General features: G+C 36.6%; 2 protein-coding genes across 6 annotated transcripts in view; one reads left to right on the forward strand and one right to left on the reverse strand.

Moving 5' to 3' along the window:
• On the reverse strand, window positions 1-13,339 carry LOC106152717 (vacuolar protein sorting-associated protein 11 homolog). The gene is made up of 28 exons (XM_087018947.1): window positions 13,283-13,339; window positions 12,281-12,355; window positions 11,884-12,057; window positions 11,509-11,559; window positions 11,080-11,151; window positions 10,630-10,727; window positions 10,274-10,421; window positions 9,743-9,832; window positions 9,426-9,556; window positions 8,924-9,065; window positions 8,666-8,745; window positions 8,217-8,291; window positions 7,639-7,717; window positions 7,141-7,287; window positions 6,383-6,574; window positions 6,039-6,144; window positions 5,801-5,830; window positions 5,357-5,457; window positions 4,599-4,733; window positions 4,347-4,435; window positions 3,949-4,023; window positions 3,573-3,750; window positions 3,246-3,367; window positions 2,758-2,853; window positions 2,472-2,531; window positions 1,927-1,993; window positions 1,422-1,484; window positions 1-1,174 (listed from the first exon to the last, which is right to left on the reverse strand). Exons 1-28 carry the CDS (start codon window positions 13,295-13,297, stop codon window positions 1,097-1,099), a joined length of 2,769 nt encoding a protein of 922 aa, XP_086875073.1. The 5' UTR covers window positions 13,298-13,339; the 3' UTR covers window positions 1-1,096.
• LOC106152721 (uncharacterized) overlaps window positions 13,310-27,700 on the forward strand; it is a 17,463-nt gene continuing 3,072 nt past the window's right edge. For 2 of the 5 annotated variants that reach the window (XM_087018949.1, XM_087018948.1), the window contains exons 1-11: window positions 13,525-13,635; window positions 13,847-14,301; window positions 16,002-16,122; window positions 16,498-16,587; window positions 16,903-16,981; window positions 17,257-17,371; window positions 17,729-17,913; window positions 18,270-18,425; window positions 26,323-26,484; window positions 26,873-27,031; window positions 27,404-27,571. In XM_087018949.1, the coding sequence (XP_086875075.1) occupies window positions 14,139-14,301; window positions 16,002-16,122; window positions 16,498-16,587; window positions 16,903-16,981; window positions 17,257-17,371; window positions 17,729-17,913; window positions 18,270-18,425; window positions 26,323-26,484; window positions 26,873-27,031; window positions 27,404-27,571 (1,398 nt within the window). In that variant the 5' untranslated portion in view covers window positions 13,525-13,635; window positions 13,847-14,138. Of the gene's footprint in view, window positions 13,329-13,519; window positions 13,636-13,846; window positions 14,302-16,001; window positions 16,123-16,497; window positions 16,588-16,902; window positions 16,982-17,256; window positions 17,372-17,728; window positions 17,914-18,269; window positions 18,426-26,322; window positions 26,485-26,872; window positions 27,032-27,403; window positions 27,572-27,700 lie in introns of those variants that run through there. The other 3 variants (XM_087018951.1, XM_087018952.1, XM_087018950.1) reach the window with 3 other exon arrangements.

A 27,700-nucleotide genomic window follows, 5' to 3' on the forward strand; every position in this document is an offset into this window, starting at 1 on the left:
TAAAACATTAATAATTTATTTACTGTTTAGGTATATGACGTTGCCCTTTGATTATATCAAGCGAGAAAGAATTTGCCTTAACCTGTCTATTTTTCTAAATGATTTGCAAAATAGAATAAAAATTTCACCTTTGAATTCATAATCTAAATGTATCTACCAAGCAAGTTGGTTTAATCTTTATCATAACTAATAGTCACTTATTACAAGATTCATTGTAAAAGACCACAAATGTTAACAAATAAGTCGTAATAATTGAGACAATGACTACTGGCACCTAATTCCTAACACAAAAGATAATATTTAATGCTACTTACAAATAGCACCAGTTTTCTTTTTCTTCAGTTTTTTTTTTATTTTTGTCATATAGCTTTTGGCTATTTGACCCAGATTTACAATCTTGGATGGGAAATTAAATGATAGTCTTACAGCTAGCTCTACATTTTGACCTTACCTATAATCCCGCAGTGTGCAACCTAACACAAACCCTATGTTTGACACAGAAAGTATGGGCCCTTTTATATATCAACACACGCAGCTTTCTATATCACACCAGTTTGAGAGACAGACTTGGAGAATTGTTTAAACAAATTATTTTTGATTGGTACATTGGGGTTTGTGAAATGGAGTACTGGTAAAAACCTTCCAGTAGTGTATAATTTCATGTTGGGACCATTCAAACTAGTGTGATACAGAAGCCTGTACGGCCTGATGTCAGGAACTGTTTTCTGCAAGATGGTGGCTATACCACCAAACTTTTTCTGTGATGAAGAAATCGAGGTCTGATTAAGCCCAACCTTTTGACATCAATTGTCTGACTTTCTGTCTGATGTCAGATATGTCCGCCAATTTGAAAAACATGATAAGATGTTGCCGCCGTTTTTCAACTGTTCAGTCAAGGACTAATCAGGACCAAAAAAATGGCAAAATTTGTCTTATCAGATGACCATATTGTATAGAAAAACACCCACTGTATTGATTTCCAGTCTAAAAATAATTCCAATCTGAACGATATGACTTGAGTTAGTAGAAATGTCTGAACATAACCAAAATACACTCAGTGACATGACTAGAAAAAAAAACTGAATTATTTGGTAGGTTAAAAGTCACCGAAAGGGTTAAGAGGCTCGGGCTTTGAAATTCTCGGGCCTGTGTTCTCTGGAACAAACTGTGCAGTCTGAAATACAGAAGAAAAAAATTTGAAATTAATTCTTCACTCATAAATAAGTATCAAAAAGTTTTCAAAATATAAGTTTTCCAATAGAGTAGAGGATTAAACAGTGACCTAAACAGCCAATAACAATAAAAACAATAATAATAATGAATTATTTAACATTTATTCTGTTTACATTTATGGGCACTTTTAACAACTGTCTAATTATTCATTTACTTATTATCAGTAATTAAAATGGGAATTTATTAACCTTAAAGACTCCTCTTCCAAAATAGTCAGCCACCACTGAGAAACCATCTGTGGACCTCTCAAGCTGAAATACAAAAGTTGTTATCATTGGCTGCTTTACAGACTTCTCAAGCTGAATTACAAGACCTGATATCATTGGCCAGGAAGCAGACACGAAGCAAGTGCTGCATCGTGAGAGTAAAATATCCATGTACTTGTCAAAGAACATTTCATCTAAGAAAAAATCTTAGGGTCAGAAGGATTCTTATTCCACACAATAGATCAGTGAAAACTGAAAACACTGAAAGTAAAATTGTGTGGAGAATATCTCAAATATCACACTCATTTTATATCACGATTTTCTCAAAATCAGTAATTTCTTCACAGCAGAAATTGCACTATCAATCATGAATTCAACCACCTTTTAGAATGTTACAATTATATATATGGGTAATAGTGTCAAAAACACTATTTATTCATAAATTTGTGTCTGAATTTAGTGAGTAATTCCCTGAACTACTTCTCACCTGGTGGTGGAATTGTTCATGTAGATCTTTACTTTGTTCTTGAGCACGTATGATGTCCAGCAGCTTCCTAGAAATGTGAGTTAAAAAGTAAAAATATGGGAACATTTTGGCCAAAAGGTAGTACTTTAAATGATGTTTGTTTCAGCAACTTGTTAACTGAAGAGTATAAAAAGCCAGGTAATGCCTTAAATCAAATTTTAAAAATCTTAAAAATAAAAATAACTCTCCTCTATTCATAACTATTTAACTTACAAAAATAATTTAATAAGCAATACCTACTGATTTTTTTAAAATACTTTTTGGTTCTCAATTTTGAATAAAGAAACATGACTTCCTGTCCTAATTAGACCCTCCAGCCACCTGACCATGTTTCAATAGCATATATTGACTCGACCAACTTAGGTATAATTATGAATTTATTTTTGTTATATATATTATGCATATTCTTGGCTTGTAAAAATACTGTGTACTTTCTGCTCACATTGGAATAAATTATCTATCTATCCAGCTTGACCATGTGGACCTGGGCACTGCTGACCACTCACCTGTTCTCTGGAAGACACACTGGACACTCCGCCTCATTGTCTGAGTAACTCTCAAAGCAACTGGAAATATATTTTAAAGCAAATAAATAAATAAATCAACAAATTAATAAATACTGCCTGATTTGTGGCCATACATAGATGAAGTCAAAAACAAACAAACAAACAAGATTACTGTTCATGAATTTTTAAGGTTTTCCATTTGCCTAGTGCTTCTTATTTTCATGTATGCAAGACAATAATAATAATAATAATAATAACAATAATAATAATAATACTAATAACTTACTGTTGATGATAAGAGTGCTGACACAGAAAGTGGACAGAAGGAAGTTCCAATCCGTAGCCACAAGCACTACATTTAGACACCTGGAAGATCTTTGCACTGGGAACAAGAAATATGCACTGGTATATGATCTGATATTTAATGATACTAAAGACTCATTGGCTATCACTTGCACACTGATATCTATCAGTAGTGAGTTTCAAGTTGGCTTTGAAAGCCAACACAAAATTGTGAAGAAAAGAGATGGCAGTGGACCTTTTTCAAAATCACAGAAATTTCAGAACTAAAAATGTGCAGCTGTGTTTGTGTATGTGTAATGTGTGTATATACATGAGTGCCTGTGTGTGTATGTGTGTGTCACGGGGGAATGCGGCCATAAATCTTCATCTCTACAGGAACATGAGGATAAGGAAACCCGTTATTTTGATGTGCCTCTACCACTGTGCTTTTTAAAATATTTTTGACAATAATAAATATAAATACAAACTTACCTGGTTTTGAGTTCCTCTATTTGTTTTCTCATCTTCTCAGTCTCCTCTCTATACTGATTGATAAGTCTTTGGTCCTCTGCAATCTGATCACTCTCATATTGTAGACGGCGAGTGATGTAGTCCTAATTGTAGAATTATAATAAGAGATGGAAGTAGACCTTTTAAAAATTGCATAAAATGCAAGCTTCGAAAATGTGAAGCTGTGTGTTTGTGTGTGTGTGTATGGAGTGGCAGTGGTGGTGGTGGTAGCTTTGCCATAATTTGATCTTGTTGCTATATCCTACCGTGGAACTTGTTGCTAGGTCCTGTTTCAAAACTATATCTTACCTTGACAACAGCCAGCGTTGCCGTGGAGCTTGTTGCTAAGGTCTGTATAACAATGAGAGGAGGAAGTAGGTTCTTCTTATCAATTTGGCTGAGAACTTCCATCATGTGAGTCTTACAATTCTCCTCCTTTCTGGCAAAGTATGCCAAAGCTTGTGTCCACAGATTTTGATCTTTATCCCTGAAATTGTAGAAGGTGTCATGTTATCCGACAAAAAATCAAAATGCTCTTCGTGGCAAAGTATTTGTCACTGGTCCTCGTCTTTGTAATGATAACGTTTTGTTCAAACCAATTTTCTTACATGAATAAATATTAATATTAGGTAATAGTTCATTTCCACTCCCATGCCCCCCCCCCAAAAAAAAGCCTCATACTTACCCAAATCTCTTACATGTGTCTATGACATGTACATACTCATTGTGTTCCATGTGGTAACGTAATATCTGCTGGTATCTGAAAGTATAATATCGTTATCACTTAATAACTTTGAACAACAAGAATATAACCACCTCCACCTTCAATCAATCAATAAATCAATCAATAAACAAATAAATAAACAAACAAACAAAAGTTTTCAAAATTGTCAGTAACACTAAAAATGTTTAAAAACTTTTGTTGTATTTGTGTCAGAAAGTACATTTTGTGAGTGTCAGAAAATCATTATTCTTGAAATTAAAAAAAATATGACAAAAAGTTAATAGGTTTTGTAAGTTTTCAGTAACTCCAATATTTACTGCTTTTATATTATAACATAAAATACCCATCATATAACTTACAGTCTTGCCTTCTCATACAGATACAGTATTCCAGCCTTGAAGTTGTTCATCTGGCACAATACCAAAGCCTGGTCCAGGTCGTAACCCGCCTAAAATATAGAACAAACAACCTGGATTTCTCTTATACCAAAGCCTACCTTTTAATAATAGCTTTATAGTATTAAGTACAGAGAAAAGTTATACCAAGTAGGGCTGACACAGCTTGTATCTGAACATGCACCCAGACGTTCCTATTAACATGTGGATACTTACATCAGGGTTCTGTAGCAGGTCCAGTGTCTTCCTCTCTCTCTCTGTTTTGGAGCTGATGTCAGTCTCGTGAACAATGCAATGTAGATACAGTTCCAGTAGTGTGTTGTACACCAGAGCTGGGGAGTTGGGTTGGACCTAAGCAAAAAACAAGGAGTACTATGAGTGTAGATACAGTTCCAGTATTGTTGGGTTGGACCTGAGCAAAAACAAGGAGTACTTTAGAGTGTAAATAAAGTTCCAGAAGTGTTAAAAATTCACCTGTTTTGAAAATAAAAAGAAATGACTCATGTTTTAGACCAACAGTCTCGGTAACTACGTACTACAGTCTTCATGAATTGAAGTTCAAAAAACTTTCAAGCAGAAGTTCTCTTGTGAAACCAGTAGTAGGGCTAAATATGCTGGTTTGAGAGTCACTGAAAGAGTCACTTTAAGGCCCCATTCATAACAGATGATCGGATTACTAACTGATCTGCCAACTAAATATGGCCTACCACACTTCAAAAGAGATGCCTCTGATTCCTGATAGTAGCTTCCTGCCTCCACATGGGCCACTAAACGGATTAAATCTCTGGTCCGATGTTTCATTGCTAGGCCCCTGCAGTGACGGCAAGAGTGGAGGCAGGGAGACCATCGAGAATCAGCGGCATCACTTTTGAAGTGTAGTCAGCCAAATTTTGTGTCGTTGGATCAGTTAGTAATCGGATCATCTGTTCTGAATGGGGCCAAAGAGTCACTGAGTACATGATAGAGCTTCCTACCTTCACCATGTGCTCTAAGAACTCTGTCAGCCTTTGAGAGTTGTTCACAAAGATGTGGATGAACTCGTCTGCATTTGCTCTTTGGATTTTGGGAACTTCTCCTTAAAAATGAAAGAGACAAATTAGGGCTGTGCAATCAATACAACTTCTAGGCAAGCAAGATGTAGAGATGTACATATTCAGTGAATCTTTCCTTTTCAATCTGACTTTTCTTTTTTTCTTTTTTTATTTTTTATTAATTTATTTATTTATTTTTTTTTTTTTGGGGGGGGGGGGTGGAGGGAAGGAACATCTGATTTAGCAATAAGTGAACTAATGTATGCTTCAATTTAACCAGTCTATAACTATAATTAAAACTATGAGGTATCATTTTGCCAAGTCGACATAATAAGAACATGATAGTGAAAGAATAAGTAAAAACAACAAAAAATCCAGTACTCATACCTCCTAAGGTATTCATGTCCACCAGAGGCTCTAGAAAAAAAAGCAATTTTTCAAGGAGAAAAAGTGCAAAATTATAACACTTAAATAATAAGATTATAGATGCATTATAAAGTATGTTACAAATATTGAGGTTAGAGTTATTTACCTCATACATACATAAAGTCATATAAATGCACACATGCGCTAATGCATGCTCTCTCTCTCTCTCTCTCTCACACACACACACACACACACTTACTGTTACTAGGTCTATAGTCAGTACAGAGTCTCTTGAGCAATTCTGTTGTTTCCTGTGGGACTTCAGCCATAAGAACTTTACCATAGCGCTTCAGATTGCTCTCAGCCTAGAACAAGTTATTTCTAATACATAATTTGGTCTCAGTACTGTTACAGTATAAAATTTCATTTCAGAACGTTCATGAAATTTTTACATCACCAGATTTAAACTCTAGCATTAGCCTTTTTGAATTTTGTAATACATAAATTTTCTGACTTTTCCTTTAGCAAATTGTGAAATTTGCTTTTTTTTCACTTTTTATTTCCAAATTTGGGTTCCTCCTCAGTCTATAACTCCCATCCTACCTCCATGAAGTCCAGTTTCCCTATATAGTCCAGAGCCTTCTGGTAGTTCTTAATGCTCTCCAGCTGAATCCTCAGGTACCACTCATGTTTGTTGTGGAGTTCAGCCAAAAACAGGGCGTGGTCATAGTAGGCTGCTTGACGGCACACTTTTATGGCTGTCTCAACATCGAAATCTATCTCGCGATCTTTGGTCTTGAATAAAAGAGTAAAATGTGCATTGAAGATTTATTGCAACTTAGCTGAGTGGACTTATGAGTCTAATGCACATGGTAACATAGGCTGTATTCCCAGAGCTTTTAGATCGATCTATCCCCGCGGGGAGTCTCACTAGATTACTGTCAGATAATCCGGCTTAAATGTCCGTCCCGCCTACTACAAGCTGTAAGGGGGTAATTAACTTTCGTGTCCGCTCGGCTGACAGCTATTTAGCGTGAACCCCCAGGGAGTTAGGTCGATCTAAAGTAGATCGATCTAATCTCTGGAAAGGGGGTCATAGTTTTACCAAACAAATTCACTTCAGAAGAAAAACAATAATAATAATAATAATAATAATAATAATAATAATAATAATAATAATAATAATAATAATTTAACATACTCATCTCTGACTCACTTTATAACATCTCTTAGGTACAGCAGTAAGAGGTAAAATCATGAAGTAAAAATAGTACAATATCACTATGGACATAAACAACCAAACTGCAATATAAAGCATTATATATAAAACATACTGAATAATAAACACATACAAAACATACCATAATGAACTCATCTAGCTTAGAGACATCTTTGAGTTTGGTATAGCAGTTCAGTAACAAGGTGGTGTGGTCTTCTGTCGCCTGTTGTGCCTTGTGGAGGGCCTGGAGGTACGCTGTCAGGTTATGTATCCTTTGGGCATCTAAAAACTGGAAAATACGAAATAATAAAATAACAATAAGAATCATTGCTTATAAGTGCATTCATCTCAGCAATGTCGCAAGAACTATTTACTGGTATGCAGATCTGATCATCTGTCATACTAAATACCTCAGAGAATTTACTGGTATGCAGACCATAATAATAGAGGTGCTTCAAATACTTGGGTGAAGTTATACTCTAAATTTAGCTGTTGTGCTCACTAAACATCACATGAATAAGAAACAAAACGATAAATTTTGTCAAGAGACCCTGTTTACATAGTGTCACTGCTTATCGATTTTGTCTGTCCTAATTAGTTTAAAATAATTAATAAATGAGTAATCTCCAACCAGTCTTACCTTTCTTATGACATAAGAAGCCTCCAGTTTACCTATAGTCTTAATGTACTGAGCTATAGCGCCATCATGGTCTCCCTTACTGAAATATCATTGAAAATATTTTTAAAGGAAAAGTTTCCAATTTTATTTGCTACAAACAAGTAAAGCTTCATGGTATTTTTTTCTAAAAAATTAGAGCTTGGATTGTAAATGCACCATGGTGTTGATAATTCATTCCAAGAAAATTAAATCCAATATGGCTGTAAATGTACCATGGTGCTCACGAGTTGTACTAAAAAGAGCAGACCTAACTTGGATGTAATTGTGCCATGGGTCTCAGGAGTTGTGCTATGAGCACATTCAGAACAGCAGATAAACAGATATGTGGATCAAATGTGGCGACCCACTAAAAAGCTTGAAGCTTAATTTTCAATAAGACACTGAATAGGTATCCCGCATGGATTACGCATCAAGCATTTGAGTGGGTCGGCCATATTTGATCCGTGGATTTGTTAATCCGCTGTTCTGAATGTGCTCTATGAAGAGCAACCCTTAGGCTAACCTGGCTGTGAATCAGCCTTCCTGCTCACGTGACTTACCTATACAAATGGTCTCCATATTGCCGAAATATGTCAATGAGGCCTTCTTGGTCATACTGCTGACTCTTGGCTAGGCTAGAAAAATAAAATAAGAATAAATTGCATAAATATATAAATAACATCTTAGTGTTTTGCAAGTTAATTTAATGTTGTTTTAAAGTTTACAGTTGGTTTCATTTTTTTAATATAAATAGAAAAGGCACGCAGGTTATGTCAACAGCATATTATTTCAAACACTTTAAATATTTTTTCCATAACAATATTTTAATTTTGATTTTATGTATAGGAAAGTTTACTTTTTAAATGGAGTATTTGAATTGAATTTTTTCCTTAAACAACTAAAAATGTCTAATTTAAAAAAATGTTTTAAAATAAACATAAAATCAAAATTACAAAACAACACTTCTCATAAGAAAAAAGAAGTTAGTGTATCAATAAAATGTACTAACTTGATAGCAACTTGATAGAGATTTTTCTTGAACAGCATCTCCAGCTTAGTCTGCGTGTCTTTCTCCTGTAGTAAATACATCTGAAATGACAAATAAATTCCACCTCAAACACTTCTTCATTAAATTTTGTACTAAAAAAGATATTTTAAACTCAAAATTCCACAAAAAATATGATCAACCAATATTTACTAATTTGTACCATGTGGAAAAAAACAACACTTCAGTTACGCCATAACTGAGACAATAAATAACACACACCTTTCCGTCTCCAGATATAATATAGAGGGCGCCCCACTCACTGACGACATCAATCACCTCAGGAATGGGTACAGAGCAGGCAATAAACTTGTTCTGGATGTCGTACACTGTAACAATGTGCATGTCAAGGTTCTGGTTGGCCCTGCAGTCATGATAAATAATGATCAATTAAGTAATCTATAAATAACTTTTAAATTAGTTTTCAAAAGATATTTGGACGGGTCTGAAGTTTTCATTTTTTATCACCTTTCATATTGACAAGAATAAGTACAAAAAGGAGAGAGATTTCATACCAGTCAACAACTTTCTTCTTTGAAAATCTTTTTTTTTTAATCGGAGAGAGGTTGCACAAAAATTATCACAAGTAATAAATAGAAATATACATTTTAACCCACATGGTGAATATTTTTACACAAATGAAAGTCCTTTATGACACAGGATAATTAGATAAATTTGATATTTTGTAAAAAAAAAAAAACAAAAAAAAAAAAAAAACTCTCACATGGGCCTGGGTATCCCCTTGCTGTCCTTTCCAACCACAACCAAATAGCCCCTGAACCAGTGTAACTGTAACTTCTCTCCCTCAAATACCAGGCACGGCCCTCGACCATCTGGCTGGTAGAAATAGACTGCCTGGAATGGTTCACAGAACAGTGTTAGGTGTGACGGTGTGCTAGTTGAGTGACTTGTGACATTGTAACTTGCACACACCGCATACAAGATTTTTCACCAGTTACACACGCACACAAATCTTTAATACTCCCTTTCTCTTTCATGTGCACACACACACACACACACTTACACACACACACTACTTACATCTTGTCTTCCTAACACCAGCTGGTTATCCTGTGTCATGTCACTCATAATGGAACACCTCAGCTTACAACCATGCTGGTCTAAAACCTCCTGCAATAAGATGACATAATTAGAACATATTATACCAAATAGGGTCGGCTCAACTGATATGTAAAAACATCATTATGGAACGACTCAGCTTACAAGGTGACGACATTGTCAGAATTTACAGAAACTAGACTTTAGATTTAAATTTAGTTCATTGCATCTCCTGTTCATTGCATCTCACCAATCTCTTAATGACACCTGCTACGTAATAGAGAATTATCTGTTTCAGAATGACTATTAATCCGAAACATGACTGCCATTGTGATTTTAGTTGCCACTTTGAAAATTTCTAAAGAAGGGAAAAATGACCTACAAAGGCACACTGCTGTGCTCAGCCTAACTGACTACACATTACCTGACTTTAATTTTCTAGCACATATATTTATAATTAATTATTTAAGATAAAACTGATATCAACAGGACTTCAAGCTCCTTGTCTCTTACTTTTGTGTCTTTATCTTTTGCTGATAGATTCATTGCCATGGTAACATGCTCCGTGACAACAAACAATATTGTCTGCCTTCCCGAGGACTTGAAGGAGAGTCCTGTGATAGGATGGGGTCCATCGTGGATCGTCCTCTGCTTGCTGTGCCTGTAACAAGATAACTGTTTTAGAGCTTGGAAGCAAGTAAAAGGAGGTGCCCTACTAGACAATATTATCGTTTTGCTGGACAAACCTAGATATCATTCTACTTGTTCCATTTTTGCTGAATTCTCATCATTTATTTCCTAATTCAATTAACTTTTTTAAATTAAAAATTTTATTTTATTTTATTTTAAATTTACATTGTATCACCTACCTGTCCCTGGTGACATCTCCTCTAAACAGGACCACACTTCCATTCTCAAATCCCACCACCATGTGGTTCAGGTTCTCATGGACAGCAAGACAAGTCACCTAGTAATATACATGGGAAAACTGAATTTGTGTTTCTGTGTGTGGACGCGTGCATGTGTGTGGCTGTGCACTCATGCATGCGTGTACACATGTGTGTGAATGCATGTGTGTGCATGTGTGTGTGGGATTATGGTCCTCATGGACAACTAGACTGGTCAGACAGGTCAATGTACACTGTATAAAGAATGCATGGGTGTGCGTGTGAGCAGGAGCATTTAAGATTCTAATGTAGGACAAAACACTTGAAATAACTCTCTGCTTATATGTATGGAAATATCTCTGTATATTTTGTTCATATGCTGGTACATAATTTGTGCCTGAGAGAGAGAGAAAGCCTAATATTCACACTTACAGGTGTTGGTTTGTTGTTTCCTGGCAGAGCCCTCACAATTCTGGTACAGGTAGGAGAACCAAACTTATCAGGCTGGAATGCAATAGTGGAAATATTACTCTCGAAAATCATTATACCCTCCATTAAAATCAACACAATCCTAATCTCTCTAATATATTTTGTTGCTATTTTTAACTCACCTTTTAGGAAGAGAACTGGAACAAACATATCATGTCTATCTCCTGCATCACTAGTCTATGTTCAGTGTTTAAAATATTTCAAACTTACTAAAATGGTGGCAGATTCATTTCAGAATCAAACAGGCAATAAGTAAACTAAATACAGTAACATTAAAAGCCTAAAGTCAGGTTAAGAACAATTCTAAAGACAATTTACTGTGGGTCTGCTTTACTTTTTCTAGTTCTACAAGAATAAAATATATCCCAGTACCTTGTCCAAGTTCCAGACTTTGATCAGTGGATTGATGCCTTCCTCATCTTCCTGAACATGAACACACAAATATCATACATTTATTCATAAGACAAGCAATCAAATGTTAACAGTCAAAGTTGATTGTATGATTATAAGTTGTTGGAGAAACAAGTCTGACCTTGATCTTTCGAGAATTTCTAGACAAAATAAAAATTCATTTCTACAGTACAAGGGGTACCACTTAAAGGAGAGGAAAATGACTGGCAGTTTTTTTTTTATTATTTTTTTTCCTTATCCTTAGATAAATGATTTGTGTCGCCCTCTACAGTTTATAATACTCATTCTTATGGTTACCAAAATACTGTGCTGCCCCCTTTAGTTCATAATACTTACCCCAATGGTTACCAGGATATTGTGCTGCTTCAGCTGGTAAAGATGTGATACACGGATACCATATGCTTTGAAGGAGTTTACTCGTAACTGTCTATTCATAAAATGAAGGCTGCCTTCAAAGTCTCCGAGTACAACCTGGCCCCGCCCACTCACACATGCTGATATATTGAGTTCCTGAAGAGAAATGAAATTAGCAATTTTAAAGAACCCAGCACAACCTGCCTCTACCACTGACACTTACTGCAACAATATATTGCACCCAAGATAACTGATATTGCTAGACACAACAAACAATATGAAACTTAGTGACACAAACAAATATACTGTATTTATTAAAAGGAGAACTTTCTTCCTGATTTAAAGAGAAGATTAAAAAAAAATAGAATGCCAAACTAACCTTGAGTTTATCGAATGGTTTATTTTCATCTGGGTCAGTGACAATTTCTTTGTCAAAGAAGTTAAACCTCCTCCACTGAAATATAAAAAAGATTTTCAGTTGAAATGATACAAATGTACCATCATTCCTTTTACTTGTCTCCCATCAACTTAGTCAGCAATTTTGAAGTAGGGATTCTTTTTTCTGAAAAAGTGGTCCTTTTACCATGAAACTTTAGTGAACCTAGATCAATTTTTATCCAGATCAGACCTTTTCGAAGTGCAATTCAAACCTGCCTACAACTTTACCAATTTCCTGTCATATTCATCAGTTGCATGTATCAGTCTGTGCAAAAATCTTTGAAGTCCACCAAGTAATGAGGATATAAAAATCTTCTGCTACTGTGTGAAAATAGTGACAACGCAGTAATAAACTGAATGAATTATCAAAATTTCACTTCCTCTGCTTCAAATTTATTAGCATTTGGCAGGGGACCAGATTGATATTATTATTTTTCATTTTCTGTACTATTCATTTTTCTATTCTAACAGGTCTGATAAATGGTATTTCATTATAACATAAATTATTTTATATAATAATAATAAAAAAAAAAAAATAATAATAATATTTCATGAACATGATCAAGGTACATACAGTACTGTAATTTCATTAATTATGCAAATTTTTTTAATATTTTAATACAACATGTCCAACATTATGTTTTACTGAACAAATAAAAAATTTTGAATAACAACTACAAAACGATTTTTATCGACGCAAAATTAAAAGAAATCAAACCGACAAACATCACTTTCACTGTTTCAGATGGAAATATTCTACATGATACATCGTTGACTGACTTCCTCAACCCAGTTGGAAGGGGTCGCTCAGGGCAGTTTTGGATAAAATACAACTTGAGCTTTGTCAGAAACGAAATAATTGAGGATTTATAAGGACGCGGGCATGCAAAAGTTTGTCCGTGTGGTAGAAATTGGGAAAAATTGGCATTTTGTTGACACCTACCTGTAAGAAGGCCATGACGGCATATCTGGGTCAAGTCAGTCAGCGGGTAAAGTCAAAATTTAGTTTCGAATACTTTAACATGCTTATGTATTAATACGTGAACATGTAAACATCATTATAAAGCTAAAAGTAATTTAAAACCAATTTTTGTAATTATAAATTTTATATATTGATGTCATAATTTTGAAAAAATATTTCTAAAACGTCAAAATTCACCGACGATTGACTCTGCTTTAGGTTGCTGAGGACTCGCTTGGGCTTGGCGTGGGTGAAAACTTTAACCAAAATGTCCCGAATGTCATCAACTTTCGGAAGACAAAGCGGTCTGAAATCTTCACAGAAGTCTTTAGGAGGTTTGTAGCCATTTTGCAATTTTAGGTCATATTTATTTTGTGCAGCGACTCGTTGCAAGAAATATCGTGCCAAACGGCTAACTCGGTCAGTGTAACATTGACATAACTTTCTATTATTATACGCATCGGGATCAATAGAGTATACATTCTTTGCACATTGATCTTAAGATAAAACTGGAAAACGAAGAATCGAAGCTGAATTTTTTTACAGCTAAGAAAAGTGTTGTGCATGCGTAGTATTACTCCTACGGCGAGACCAACAACAGGCAAGAAAGTGACAGCGACGGCATACTGAACGAGGCCATTATAAGACATAACTGGATAACAAAGATCCTCTGAAACTGGGAAATAAGTTTAAGACTGTCATTGCAATACAGTAAAATTTGGATCATAAAAAAATTGAGAAAAAAACGTAGAAGCATTTTATGCTTTGCTTAGCACCATATTAATTATTATCAAGAAAAAGAAATCGTAAACCTAAAATTAATAAGCCTGCGATAACCATGCCTCTTACTCGAGAGATCTCGCAGCCCATTGGACAGCAGCCACCAGATGTTTTCAACTGGACGGACACTTTGCGTAAGACGCCACCTCCGTCCCCGCCTCGTGCCAGAAAACGCAGCAAGTCGCCAATAACATTTAATAGCTCCAGCACACGCAGCTTAGGTGCGTAAACTTCAAATGGGAGATAAAATTTATTCCTGCTTGTTAGCTTTGGGGTTTAATGAATTTGTTTGTAAATTTAATACTCTATGCCGAGATAGCACCCTGAGTATTGGAGGTCTCTGGAACCTCACCTCTGCATCATCAGCACAAAATCCATGCGTTAACATTTCTACTGATGATTTTTGGTATGAACAATGTGCAGAAAACAGCAATAGGAGTGGTAACACATGAATTTTGTACTACAGTATGCCTCTGCTGTTCAGTAACCTGGAAACACAGAGGACACTGAAAGCTTAACAGTTGCTGTTACTGTACTTGTACGTACTGAAATGGCAGAGGTGCGCAAAGAATGTGAGTTGCTAGTTATCTCTGAGACTCAGGGTGCAAGGCATTAAGTTAAAGCGCTTCATGTTATACAGCACGCCAAGCAAACTGAAGGCACCTGTTGTTTGTACTAATATTGTCTGAGTTGAGCCAAACCTTTTTAACCAGCTACTATGCTGCATCACAGATTTTTTAGATTTTTTTTTTTTTTTTTTTTTTTTTTTTTTTTTTTTTTTTTTAATAAAAGGTCTTAGTGAATTTCTCAAGACTTAGCAAGATTTATTATTAGTTCCACAGTTTTGTATTCAAAATTTATTTGGAACATGGCAAGAGAAAAAGGATCATGTAAATTGATTTTTATGATTTAAAAATTCATTTCTGAGAATGATGACCTGTATATGATTACTGACAATATGGAGAAATATGGCATTACTGACTATTACTTACATGTGTTTGTATTTTTATGGTGATTGAACATTATGTGATTGAACATTGTGTGATTGGATAATAATGAAAATAAATTTAGCAATTTATAATTGAATGCATTGAAGATTTGTTTGAAATTCATGATTTACATATAATTGTTTTCCCTACTTTGTGGACTAATGTTTTGATATTTAATCATTTTTGCAGAGGAAAATTGTCATAACCTGTTGATATGCCAATGAATTAAAAATACTGATTTGTTGTATAATATATATCTAATAATGTGATTACTATTTATGTTAGACTTATCTAGTAGTCATTTAAATCAGTGTTTTTTATTTATTTATATGTTCCAAATATGATTATTTTTTGCATTTTGAAATTTAGTTTGTTGTAAATGAAATAAATAAAATTAATTATATGTAATTGCCACGTGACATGCCTTAATGATGGAATTAGTTAATTTGCTAAATGATGGTTAAGTGAAATGTATCACAGTGACTATATATAATTAATAGCAAATTTTGATTATTATCTCCTGTGCAGCCTCCCTTTTTTATTAATTCATTGTTTATAAATAAAATTTTGATTTTCATCCAAATTTCATTGATATTTTTTGTTAAAAATGCACCGATTTTCTTATATCTTCCTGTCTTATTATAATTTTTTTCAATTTAATTTCAAATTCATTTTGATTTTGAAAAATTATTTGATTTCTTGCTTGATTGAGAGTTGAGGTTTTCTTGCTATAATTTAAATTCTGATTTTTATGGTGTTCTATTTTTCCTGTGATTTAAAGATTGGAAATTTGATTTTAATTGAATTTAATTTGGTACCTTACAACATTCAGTTTATATTTTACAATGTTAATATTATTAATTACAGGCATGGTTCCATTTTTGGTTCTCTTTTATTTTGAGTTTGTGTGAGCAAATTCTGTTTTATTAAAGGCAATTATCTTACTGACGCAGCTCGTACCCGCTCTCCATCACCTCTAAGAAGAAGTGGAAGCAATAGCAGCTTAAGAAGAAGCACAGGAAACTTAGCAGCAAGCCTCAACATGAGTGGAAGGTAATGGAAGGAAGCATTTAATGGGAAAATTTGATGTTAAAAGTTATTCTGAAAACCGTTTTGAAACATAAATTTGAATCAAAAATAGGAAAATATGACTTCACATTTAGGAAATAAAGCTCAATTATAAAGAGCTGGGAATTTTATTTTAAAATTTCTTATTTTTAATTATATTTTGGTTCCTGTGCATAAATTATAACTGTAATTCATCGGTATGTGGGTGTAAAAAATATTTGATTTTGGATAGCTCCTACAAAAACTAAGCTCTTTACAGTGACAGCAAATGTATATAGACTCTATGTAATTAGTTATTGACATGAATATTAGTTCATTAATTTACTAATAAAACTGATTTGTCTCTTTTTTTTTTTCCAGAAAATCTGCAGACCTTCAAAACATAGAGTCTGAGTACATCAAGAATCTCCAGCAGCAGGTCTACTTCCTGGAACTTGAGGCCAATTATCTATATCCTTTATAATACCTCAAATTTTGTTTTAACTTTCAATGATTTAAATCATAAGGTATGACAATTACAATGTATTCACAAAAGGACAATATCTATATTCTTGATTATTTGATCTCTAGGTTTTTTTTTTCTTTTTTTTTTTGGGGGGGGGAGGGGGGACATGAAGTATCTAAACCATTAGAACACTGGTGCCTCGCAAAAATTGTTTAAAAAATAAATTGATTTTACCCATTTTGTTGGGTGAAGGGAGTACAATACCATAATTATGGTTTCATAAAGAGCAAGATATATTTTATTCCTTAATTCTCATGTACCCGTGAACAGGCAAGAAAAGCGACAGACATGCATCCACAAATGACAGCAGAAGCAGAGAGGATGCTGGGTAAACTCAGGGTGAGATAATTAAAACTTTGATTTTTGCCCACTTTTTTTTCTCTTTTATGATCTATTCATTCCCATTATAACTTAGTCATGTTCTTTTTTAAATATCTCTTTTTTTTCTCATGTACTGTAATTGTATTTTAAAATTTCTGTGCTCCCTAACAAAATCTCAGACCTGCTTATGATAAAATTGTTTTTGTAGATTCAAAATAAAAAAAAAGTTTGAACTTAAATTTAATGTACACAATGGTGTAGAATAGTAATAAGATTGTTAATTTACTTCACAGCATCTGCAAGAGGAAGTAGACGGATTGAACATAGAAAACCGTAGAAAGGAGGGAGACATTGGAATGCTAAGTGTTGAGAAAACGAGAGCCTTGGAGACGCTCTCGGCTGAAGAAGGTGGGTAACACAGGCGCTATCTATATTTGTGTCTAGACAGTCTGGTGGTGCATTGGTAACAAAAAGGAGGAAAGGAAACTTTTGTAGTTCAAAGGTGGAAATGTTTGTGGGACCCAAACCATGTTTGGGACCCAACAAAGCCTTTGGAAACTGTTTCTGTACTCCGTTCACTGTTTTTCAACTATGAACCTTTAATGAAAAAATACAAAAACAAACAAAAAATATAAACTAAGAATTAAGTCATCTTCCAAATAAAAAAATTAAGACATATCTAAACTGAGTTGAATATTTTCAGATTGATTTAAATATATTTTTTTTTACAATTTTCATTTGACATACAAAATCATTTCTTCACAGCAAAATTTAACCGTGAGAAAAGACTGCTTATGGATGAAATTGTGCAATTGAAGAAAGACAATGAAATGATGAGCTTGGAGAACATACGAAAAGACACTGAGCTTTCTAATGCACGCTCAGATGTAGAATCTACGAGGCATGCATTACGGAATGCAGAGGGGAAGATCGATCTTTTGAGAAATCAGGTCAGTATTTTCTCTCTCTCTCTCTCTCTCTCTCTCTCTCTCTCTCTCCAGCAGAACATTTCAGCTTGGATCAGGGCAACTAAATGCATATTCAAGTCCACATTGTGATGTTGATTTGATGGCATTGTATGGATGACTGACTTGAAAAAAAGTGGTTGATATGGACCTCAAAAAGTTATTCTCACCTCCAAGAGTTAAAATCATAATATGCACTAGGTACCTACTTATGTAGTCAAAAATCTGAGTTAGCTGTCTTTTGTTAAGACCAATTTTTGACTTACACTGTTAGTCAGTTTGTGACACTGTACCCAGATGTTAATAATTGCTTAATACTCAGCTTTCTTTATCATATTCAGCTTGACCAAAGAATAGAACAACACAAGATTACGCAGCTGGCGCTGGAAGAGAAGAGAGCGGAAGTTCTCCGCACAGAAACCAATCTTAGAGAGCTGGAGGATAAGTATTACAGCAGCACTGTACAGCTGAAGGATAAAGCTATGCAAGACTTGAGGGTGAGTGTATTTAATTGTTTGTTTGTTCTTTCATTCTTTTATTAATTCATTTTTGCATTAATGTTTTGGTTTTGTTTTTGTTTTTTTTTTTGTTGATTGATTGGTTAATTGGTTGTCTGATTAACTAGTTGATTAATTGAATTAATAAACTATTGTCTTTTTATTTATGTTTGTGTGCTTGGAAAGATTGTTATTGTTTTAAATGAGCAATGAGCAGACAGGGTGTTAAGTCTCAATCTTCGTCGGTTAGACTTTACGAGAGAATAATGTCACGTTAGATAACGCGCCGGTTCTTGGGCCTTAGTGTTGTGCGCCCAGCTGATCCAGTAAAACGAACAAGATTCTCATTTGATGCAAGTGGAAATTTAATACTGTCTTTTGGAAAATATACAGAGGTTTCTTCTACATAGTAACTGTCAGTCCAAAATGTATAATGATATCGCCAGAGCCAAAATACGATATGATTTCACCTTAAAACAGGGCAGCCTTTATAGATCATTCAGGAATTTTAATAACCAGGAAGAAATAACACTTGACTGAGCGCAGTCCTTTTGTCTCAGGCTTTGCCCCAACTCAGTCACCGTGTTTCCTGGATCACCATTATCCGCCCTAGCCTTCAAAGGCATTTCTAAATTTTATCCCGTGCCATGTGCCCCGGTCACGATCATTCCCGAATGTCTATTGACTGCCCCCTGCTAAGCTTATCTTAGGATATGAATATTATTTTAATTAATTATTTATATCAATCATAAAATACCCAAAGTGGTATTTTACACCACTATATTACCCACCGGTTGAAATGCTTGCATTTCAACTATGAGGAATTAAAATAATATGCTAATGTCCATTTTTTTAAAATCTATCCTATTAAGTACCCATCTTACCAAATGTTAACATGAAATACAATTAGATTTTCTTACCATAACACCCAATATTATCATAATATTATTATATTAAGGTTATATGAACATAAAACATCAGCAAATGACATCATAGAGTGTACGTGATAGCTTCTTATTTATCGCATGATGTACATAATAATACGTTTAGATAAGTATACACCTTAACCTTAAGTAGTAAACATAGAACCATATATAAAATGTATTAAAGTAACAAACAGTTGTATACCCTTGAATTGTAGTAATACTAATTCAATACTAAGATATATGCACCAATAGTGCATCTCCGTTTCGTGATCATATCATCAATGAAACTTTCACTGTTAATTGACAAATTACTGCACGGTATTACCTTATACCAATCAAAATCTCAAAAGGTAAACCCCCTGCCTAAACCAGACCCTTACGTCGCGTGTTGTTCCATCAGCATATGCAACGGAGGTGCAGGAAGCGACTCGTTCAACGCTAGTTGTTCTTGGGCCTTCAGCGCCTGCGCTTCAGGTCCTTGAACCGTCAGCGTATCCGAGGTTGCTTTTAGCTCCACCGGGATATAAGTGATGGTCTCACAGTCGTTAGTACTATTGGCTGTTACCGTACGCTGATGAGCAGGGCTGTCCGGTGCTGAAATATGACTTAACTCAAGATCAGTTGACATGGGTTCATATAAAGCGTTATCACATTCCTCATTAGGTCCACTAGACCTTTCTAATTTCCTTTTATTGACGTGATGGCGTTTTTTAATTATTTCCCGCCAATTACATCGCCGATACCCACATATTACCATCAGAATCACCCCAATCACAAGGAGGGAACCAGTGGTTGTTCCAATTACTAATTGTCGTCTAAATTTGTTAGCAAAAAATATAGAAAAGAGATTCGGTTCATCGCTGATCGGAGATAGCAATATACGTTTAACTGGTTGTAAAGGTGTTAATTCGTCAGGTTTCATGACGTGCAAAGCTACGCTAGCCGGAATAATATTTTGTACCTGCAAAGGTTTTATATCATTTACCATGAGTGCCTTAACGCTTACTTTGCCCATCCGTTGTTTTAAACCCGGTAATGTGAAGTTGGTGGCCGTTATGGAACAGCCGTCACTTACATGTATCAGGTAAACCCCTGGCCATAGGGTATGTGACACAGCAGGTGACCGTGGACACCGTGTATATATTGTTTCCCATGAAGTGGTAAGCGCGTAATCCCCTAATGCTAACTCTACTGCCTGCGACTGTACATACCTCGTTAATTCTATTTCACATGCTCGCCTATGTTTCACCTGCCCGGTGATCAAGGCCCTGGAGCATAATTCTATCCCAGGTCGAAACATCGGTCCTGACCTGCATACAATGGGTCGCCACCCTTGGCAGTTCGAAGGGTGAAAGATGTCCCCCGTGATAGGATCAATCCCAACGTCGGTGAACGGAATTATTACCTTTGCTGCTATCCCAGACGTGTTGTAGGGTGCGGGGAAGCTAAGAATCCGATATTTCTGGTATACCCGCTGTGCAATGAGGGGTAACTTTACCCTGTAGATCAAAGTCTCACCTCCCCATGCTGGATTGACCACGACATGCTCGTAATACCAGTTGATCGGTTGAATTGGCAAAGATGTAACATTCACTGTCGCTGTTGTCAAGATATCCTGAAGTTGGTCGGGCGGAAGCAGTTCTTCTGTTAAACGACCCAATTCCAGGCTTGCTTTCTGTCTTAAGTATTTCTCCATAGCTGTTTGAAATGCCGATACCATACGTTCATATTCCGATACTGCTAATTCGATTTGAGAAGCGCAATATAAGTTGTTCAATTTACCTTGTGTTATATTTAATTGTGAAACTACTGCTGGAAAATTGTGAGTTACAAAATTTCGAATGTATCGTTGAATATTGTTTATACTTTGTCTCCCTTCATCTATTAAATCATAAGTGTGGTTTAATACTGATACGAGATCATTAACTTTATGAACAAGTAGTTTATTTTGATGTCTGGTCTCCTGAACAATCTTAGTAACTTCTGCTAAATTTTCGTCTGTGGATAGGCCAAAAAGACTGTGAAAGGCGTCACCAACAAAATTCAGCAATCCTCTTTTGGGACGTAAAGCTAAACGATGGGATGAATCATAGTGATATTTCGTGATACTTAGCGTTGTCAGCGTCCGAAATTTCTCTTTGCAGAAGTCGAGTCTTCCCATCCACAGGTCAGCGTTTCTCCTAGTGATAGTACGGGAATCGATGAGGTTTTGAATTTGTAGTTTGAGTTTAGCTAACTGGACCCAATGGTCGTCTGTGAAGACAGGGCGATCCACGGTTACGAGTAAGTTCCACTCTGTCGTTTGGATAGCCATGTCTACCCGTCCGGTGACTAAAACGCCGTCTGGTATCGGTATCACTTCAGATGTGGCGTCCGTGTGTATTCTAGCAGATAACAGCAGAGCCATCCATGTTAGGATGTGCTTGAAGCCCCTTCCTTTCTCCGTTGTTTGGACGAAGGTTGTGCCTCGGGACTTGGACATAACGCCGCTCTTTTCTTATAACGGGTATTGTAGCTATGATCTGCCGGTCTGCGTAGTTGTGGTTCTCTATCTGTCCAGCTATCCCACTCTAATGACGTCTCGGATTCGGCAGAGTCAGAGTCGGTATCGTCTTGCTGATGTGAAGTCCCCTCCTCTAACTGATCTCTCAAAGGTGGCACTGGAGGTATTATAGCAGTCTCGGAGGTGGCCTTTTTCCTTGAGTTACGCAATGGTCGTGGTCTGACCTCATCCCAAGCTATATCAGGATCAACTACGCGTAATTTATTTCGATTCACGGTTATTATCTTTCCAGATAGTTGATTCCTAATTTTGAACACCTTTCCCCACTTATCAATAACCTCCCATTCCGGATCCCACTTTGAAGTTAGGGTTAATCGTTCCTGGGCTTTAACCACTACCGTGTCACCAATTTGGATAAGATCGGCATTGGCTTTTGCATTAATTCTGGAACGGTTATATTGCCTGGAATTTTTAAGATTCACTTGGGCGCAACGAAGCGCTTTAGACATTTCCCTTAACCGACCATGCAATGCGTTTGTCTGACTGGTGGCTTTTAATGCTTTAGTCAGTGGCAGTCTCCCCCTTCTACCGTACATCAAAAAGAACGGTGTAAACCCTGTGGATGAACTGGGGCTATTGCGATAAGCACATACCGCATTTCCTAATTGGTTTTCCCATTGAAGTGCATCATTGTCGACCAATTTCGCCAACAATTCTTTAATGGTTCTATTTACTCGTTCAGTTTTACCATTTGATTCAGGATTATGACCTGTAGTTGACCTATGATTAATTCCCAAATCTGTCAGAAATTGTCTAAAACTTAGACTTTGGAATTCCCCACCCTTATCCGTGATAATAATTTCCGGAATACCATGTCGCGGGAAGAAATCTTTTGCCAAAACTGACTCCACTTCTAAGGAAGTTTTATTAGGTATAGGATATGACTCGACCCACCCAGATAAATGATCGATGGCATTTAAAATGTATCTATTGCCCTTATCACTTTCCCGAAACGGACCGATTAAATCTAACCCAACAATCTGCATGACATACGATGGAATAGGCATTTCTCCAAATGGCGCGTGTTGTGCCCGCGATTTATGTACCTGACATACCGGACATCGTTGCAGCTGCGATGTAATATCCCGTCGGATTCCGGGCCACACGTACGCTTCCTGTACTCGGTGTTGTGTTTTCGCAGCCCCCATGTGGCCAATTTCTTCGTGACATCGCTGGATCACCGCCTCTCTGTATTGGAAGGGAAGTACTAAACGTGGATAGACAGCAGCTGTACGCAATGGTTTCTTTACTGAATAAAGTAACCCATCTAATACTGCAAGGTCCGAATCTTCTGTTCCCGCATTCTTAAACCACGCTTGGAATTCTTCTTCCTGTTCTCCGCGTAACTTCTCTGGTAGTAAATCGTCTGCTTCTAGGGGTATTCGTTGAGCAGCGTCTTCATCCGGAATCGCGTCCGGGTCCACCCATTCATCTGTGTCGAAAGTGGCGACCTCTGGTGGTAGCAATCTACTCAAAACATCCGCTCGTACGTTTTTCTTACCTTGTATATATTCTATCTTCGCCCCAAACTCGGACAGCAGCATAGCCCAGCGTTGTACCTTGGTGTTGCGCATTTCAGCCGTGAATAAAGATCGTAAAGGTTTATGATCCGTGAAGATGGTAAAATCGGACCCGATGAGATACGGACGTAGCTTACTGACGCAGAAAATTAAACTGTAGGCTTCGCGTTCAAGTGTGGACCAGCGAAGAGCCGGTCCTGACAAGGATTTAGAGACATACTGTATGACACGTTCCATTCCACTGTCATCTACCTGAACTAAAATGCCCCCTACCGCGTAATTGGATGCATCCGTGTACAAGCGATACGGCCTGTCTGTCCGGGGATACGCCATAATCTCATTCGAACACAACTGATCTTTTAAGGTTTGAAATGCCTGTTGTTGTTCGTCCCCCCATACATATTTCTCGCCCTTCTTGGTAAGTTTGTATAGGGATGATGCTGTGTGAGCAAAATTGGGAATGGTTCGCGAGTAATACTGACACATGCCGAGAAAAGACCGAATACCCTTGACCGATTTTGGTGGTTCTAAGGCGGAAATTGCTTTTGTTTTCTCGGGATCACTACTGATACCATCGGGGGTCACAATGTAGCCTAAAAGTTTAATTTCTTGTTGGGCAAATGAACACTTTGAAGGTTTTAATTTTAAACCGGCGTTGCGCAATCGCTGAAATACCTGACGTAAATGTTCTGCATGTTCTTCTTTTGTCTTACTAAACACGCAAATATCATCCAGATAAACAAAACATGATACTCCGATAAGGCCACTCAGAACCGAATCCATCATGCGTTGAAAATACGCAGGTGTAATGGACAACCCAAAAGGACAACGTAAGTATTCAAATTGACCCAGATGACAAACAAATGCTGTCTTTTCAATATCCTTTTCAGCAATGCGAATTTGTGTGTACCCTGAACGACAATCTAGTACTGAAAACCACTGTGCTCCACTCACCTGATCAAAGATGTCCTGAATGAGGGGTAGCGGGTACCTTGCGGGTGTAATAAGCTCGTTCAATTTTCGGTAGTCCACACAAAATCTCGTGCTGCCATCCTTCTTTGGTACTAGTGTAACGGGAGAGGCCCATGGACTGAAACTTGGTTGAATCACATTATCTTTCAACATTTCTTCAATTTCAGATTCTATAAGTTTTCGCTTCGCTAGTGGTGTGCGATATGGTCTCTGTCTAATGGGCACATGATTACCCGTATCTATAGTCATCGGTTCCACGGTACTTAAACCGTGCGGTTCACCTTTTACACTAAACACATCATTAAAATCAGTCAAGACCTTATCTATTGCCTCGTGACCCACAGGAGTTGCTTTTAAAAGTGCGGTACATAAATCAGTATCTTGTTTGTCTTGATACTGTTTATATTCAACCAGCGGCCATTCCCTACGACACCAATACAGCGTATTAGTGTCATAATTAATGACTCCCCTGTGTGCCTGAAGCGTGTCATTACCCAAAATCATTTGATGGTCAATATTGTCTACAATGAGCATCTCTACCACATTTGCAAAGTCAATACGAATTTGAGCCGTTCCTAACACAGTAAGTTGCTGACCCGTTATACTAATGACGGGTTGTGTACTTTTCACTAATCTAGGTCTACTAGTCATCGCACATAATTTCTTAAACACTGAGTAATGGAGCAGAGAGGTACTAGCGCCCGTGTCAACTAATGCTAAACAAGGTTCCCCATTTAAAGACACACTAACCCCCATACGAGCCTTCTTACGCCTCTCTGCTTGAACTAGTTTAAATGATCAAAAGGTTGCTGTTTCTTACGTAAAGCTTTGAGTTGGTAACATTCTGCCTTTACATGGCCTACTTTACCACAATGAAAACATTTTATCTGTCCGTCTGCCGTCCATCCCTTACTGTCCTTAGACGATTGAGGCGGTTTGCGTGGGTGCTGTCTTGTGTTGGATGACGTCATCGGTGGCTCGCGTTGAGCTGCGCTTTTCAACGCAGATAAGATCGACTCTTTTAGTTCGGTAGCCCATCGTGGTACTTGGTCCACAGGTTGTGTCGCCCCGATTTCCATTGGCTCCTCTATGCGGCGTTGAGTGTTGCTATTTCGGTCTCCGTAGACGGTTTGAAATAGGAGATCACCCACCTCTTCATTGTCCACGTATCTCATAGCTTCTTGCAACGTTGACGGTCGTCCCTTCCGTATCATGTCCTGGCGAGCTCGCCAATTGTTAAGTCTCAATCTTCGTCGGTTAGACTTTACGAGAGAATAATGTCACGTTAGATAACGCGCCGGTTCTTGGGCCTTAGTGTTGTGCGCCCAGCTGATCCAGTAAAACGAACAAGATTCTCATTTGATGCAAGTGGAAATTTAATACTGTCTTTTGGAAAATATACAGAGGTTTCTTCTACATAGTAACTGTCAGTCCAAAATGTATAATGATATCGCCAGAGCCAAAATACGATATGATTTCACCTTAAAACAGGGCAGCCTTTATAGATCATTCAGGAATTTTAATAACCAGGAAGAAATAACACTTGACTGAGCGCAGTCCTTTTGTCTCAGGCTTTGCCCCAACTCAGTCACCGTGTTTCCTGGATCACCATTATCCGCCCTAGCCTTCAAAGGCATTTCTAAATTTTATCTCGTGCCATGTGCCCCGGTCACGATCATTCCCGAATGTCTATTGACTGCCCCCTGCTAAGCTTATCTTAGGATATGAATATTATTTTAATTAATTATTTATATCAATCATAAAATACCCAAAGTGGTATTTTACAAGGGTATTATAAACAAGTGTACATTATTAGCTCATGTTGGAAAATCATTGAAAGTGATGAAATCAGTTTTCTGGAGTTTTTCCTATTATGGATTTGCCCCTGTGCCTTAATAAAAAATTCCTCTTTGTAGGATGAGATCCGCATGCTGCGTCAAAAGCTGAAGGAAACAGAAATGATGGCAGACCAAGACAGATTTTTGAAAAATAAACTCTCTGACGACAGTTCTCACTTGGTGAAAGAAAACGCCTTGATCAACCAGCAAGTCTTAGAGTTACAGAAACAGTTGGATAGGGTAAGACAGTGTGGGGAATTCACAAATGCACATGCAAAGATGTTAATTTATATTCTTTTGTAAAAGAAGGTCCATTGTTTGCTGTTTGAGTGGTGTGGAGAATGAGAAAGTTGTAGCATTGCTAGGTTTGTTTTTTCTAAGCATTAAAAACATTATCTTTGGGTGAAGGGGAACACCGAAATCCATATTAACAAATGAGAACCATTCAAACCGTGCTAAATACACTCATGCCCACATGTTCATGAACATGGATGAATGCTGTGCAGCAGATTTGTGAATGCTACAAAATAAGCTGCCAGTAAAGATACATTGGAAAAACTGCAATTTTATACTGACGATATGGCCTTTAAAATTCCTAACTCTTAGCCTGCTCTTTTGTAAATTCTAGGAAAGAGAGCTCCGGGAGGCCACAGACACTCGGAGATCTGTGAACGCTGTGGAACTTGCTGCCAGTAAAGACAGAGAGAGCAAACTGCAATTTGAACTGAATAACACAAAAGAACAACTGAGACAAGAACAGGACAGAGTAAGACACTATATGGATCAGGTAATACTTTTTTGTTTATTATTTATTATTATAAATTATAATTATTATGCAGTCTTCAACTTTAAACACAGTTATGAGGCAATTTACAATCAGCTTTAGTATAAAACTTGTGAAAAGAAATATTTTTTAATTACTTGTCTAATTGTGCTGATGAAAAATTTTAATTTTGTTATAGACTATTTTTCCTGTATATAAATTCCATCTATGGACAAAGAGTTTGAGATTGATTCTGACTTCTGATTATTAAGAGTAATACAGTTAATAGTTTTATGCAGACCATTGGTACAAGTTATCAGATGGCTGGAAAAAATTTACTTTTAATTTAAAACGTCATGATAATTATAATATTTATTGATATTATGTTATTCCTAGCTCTCAGCTCAGGGCTCTACTTTGACGAGTACAGAATTAAACGCATCCTCCACACGCAGTCGTTTGGTAGAACTAGAAAGCGTGCACCGCAGCACGGAAGATGAGAATGCACAGCTGCGAAGAGACAAGGCCCTGCTCACGGATCACACTGCAGACCTGCAAAGACAGGTAGGGTTGGGATTGTCTTGGCAAAAATGACATCTATCTTTGTGTCATTGTATCTTCAAGGGGCAGTTTTTGTTTTGTACAAAATTTTAATGGCTGTTATTGCAAGATGTACCTGGTACCCTGTTAAAA

Source organism: Lingula anatina, chromosome 8 (assembly GCF_051362555.1).
Source record: "Lingula anatina isolate TDL-2025a chromosome 8, LinAna3.0, whole genome shotgun sequence".
NCBI lineage: Eukaryota > Metazoa > Brachiopoda > Lingulata > Lingulida > Lingulidae > Lingula > Lingula anatina.

What these genes read in the sequence shown, in the direction of transcription:
- LOC106152717 (XM_087018947.1), bottom strand. An exon ending in AACCATTCGATAAACTCAAG is followed by an intron (nt 12,058 to 12,280) that starts GTTAGTTTGGCA and finishes ATTTCTCTTCAG; the next exon opens with GAACTCAATATATCAGCATG. An exon ending in CAGCACTCTTATCATCAACA is followed by an intron (nt 2,532 to 2,757) that starts GTAAGTTATTAG and finishes ATATATTTCCAG; the next exon opens with TTGCTTTGAGAGTTACTCAG.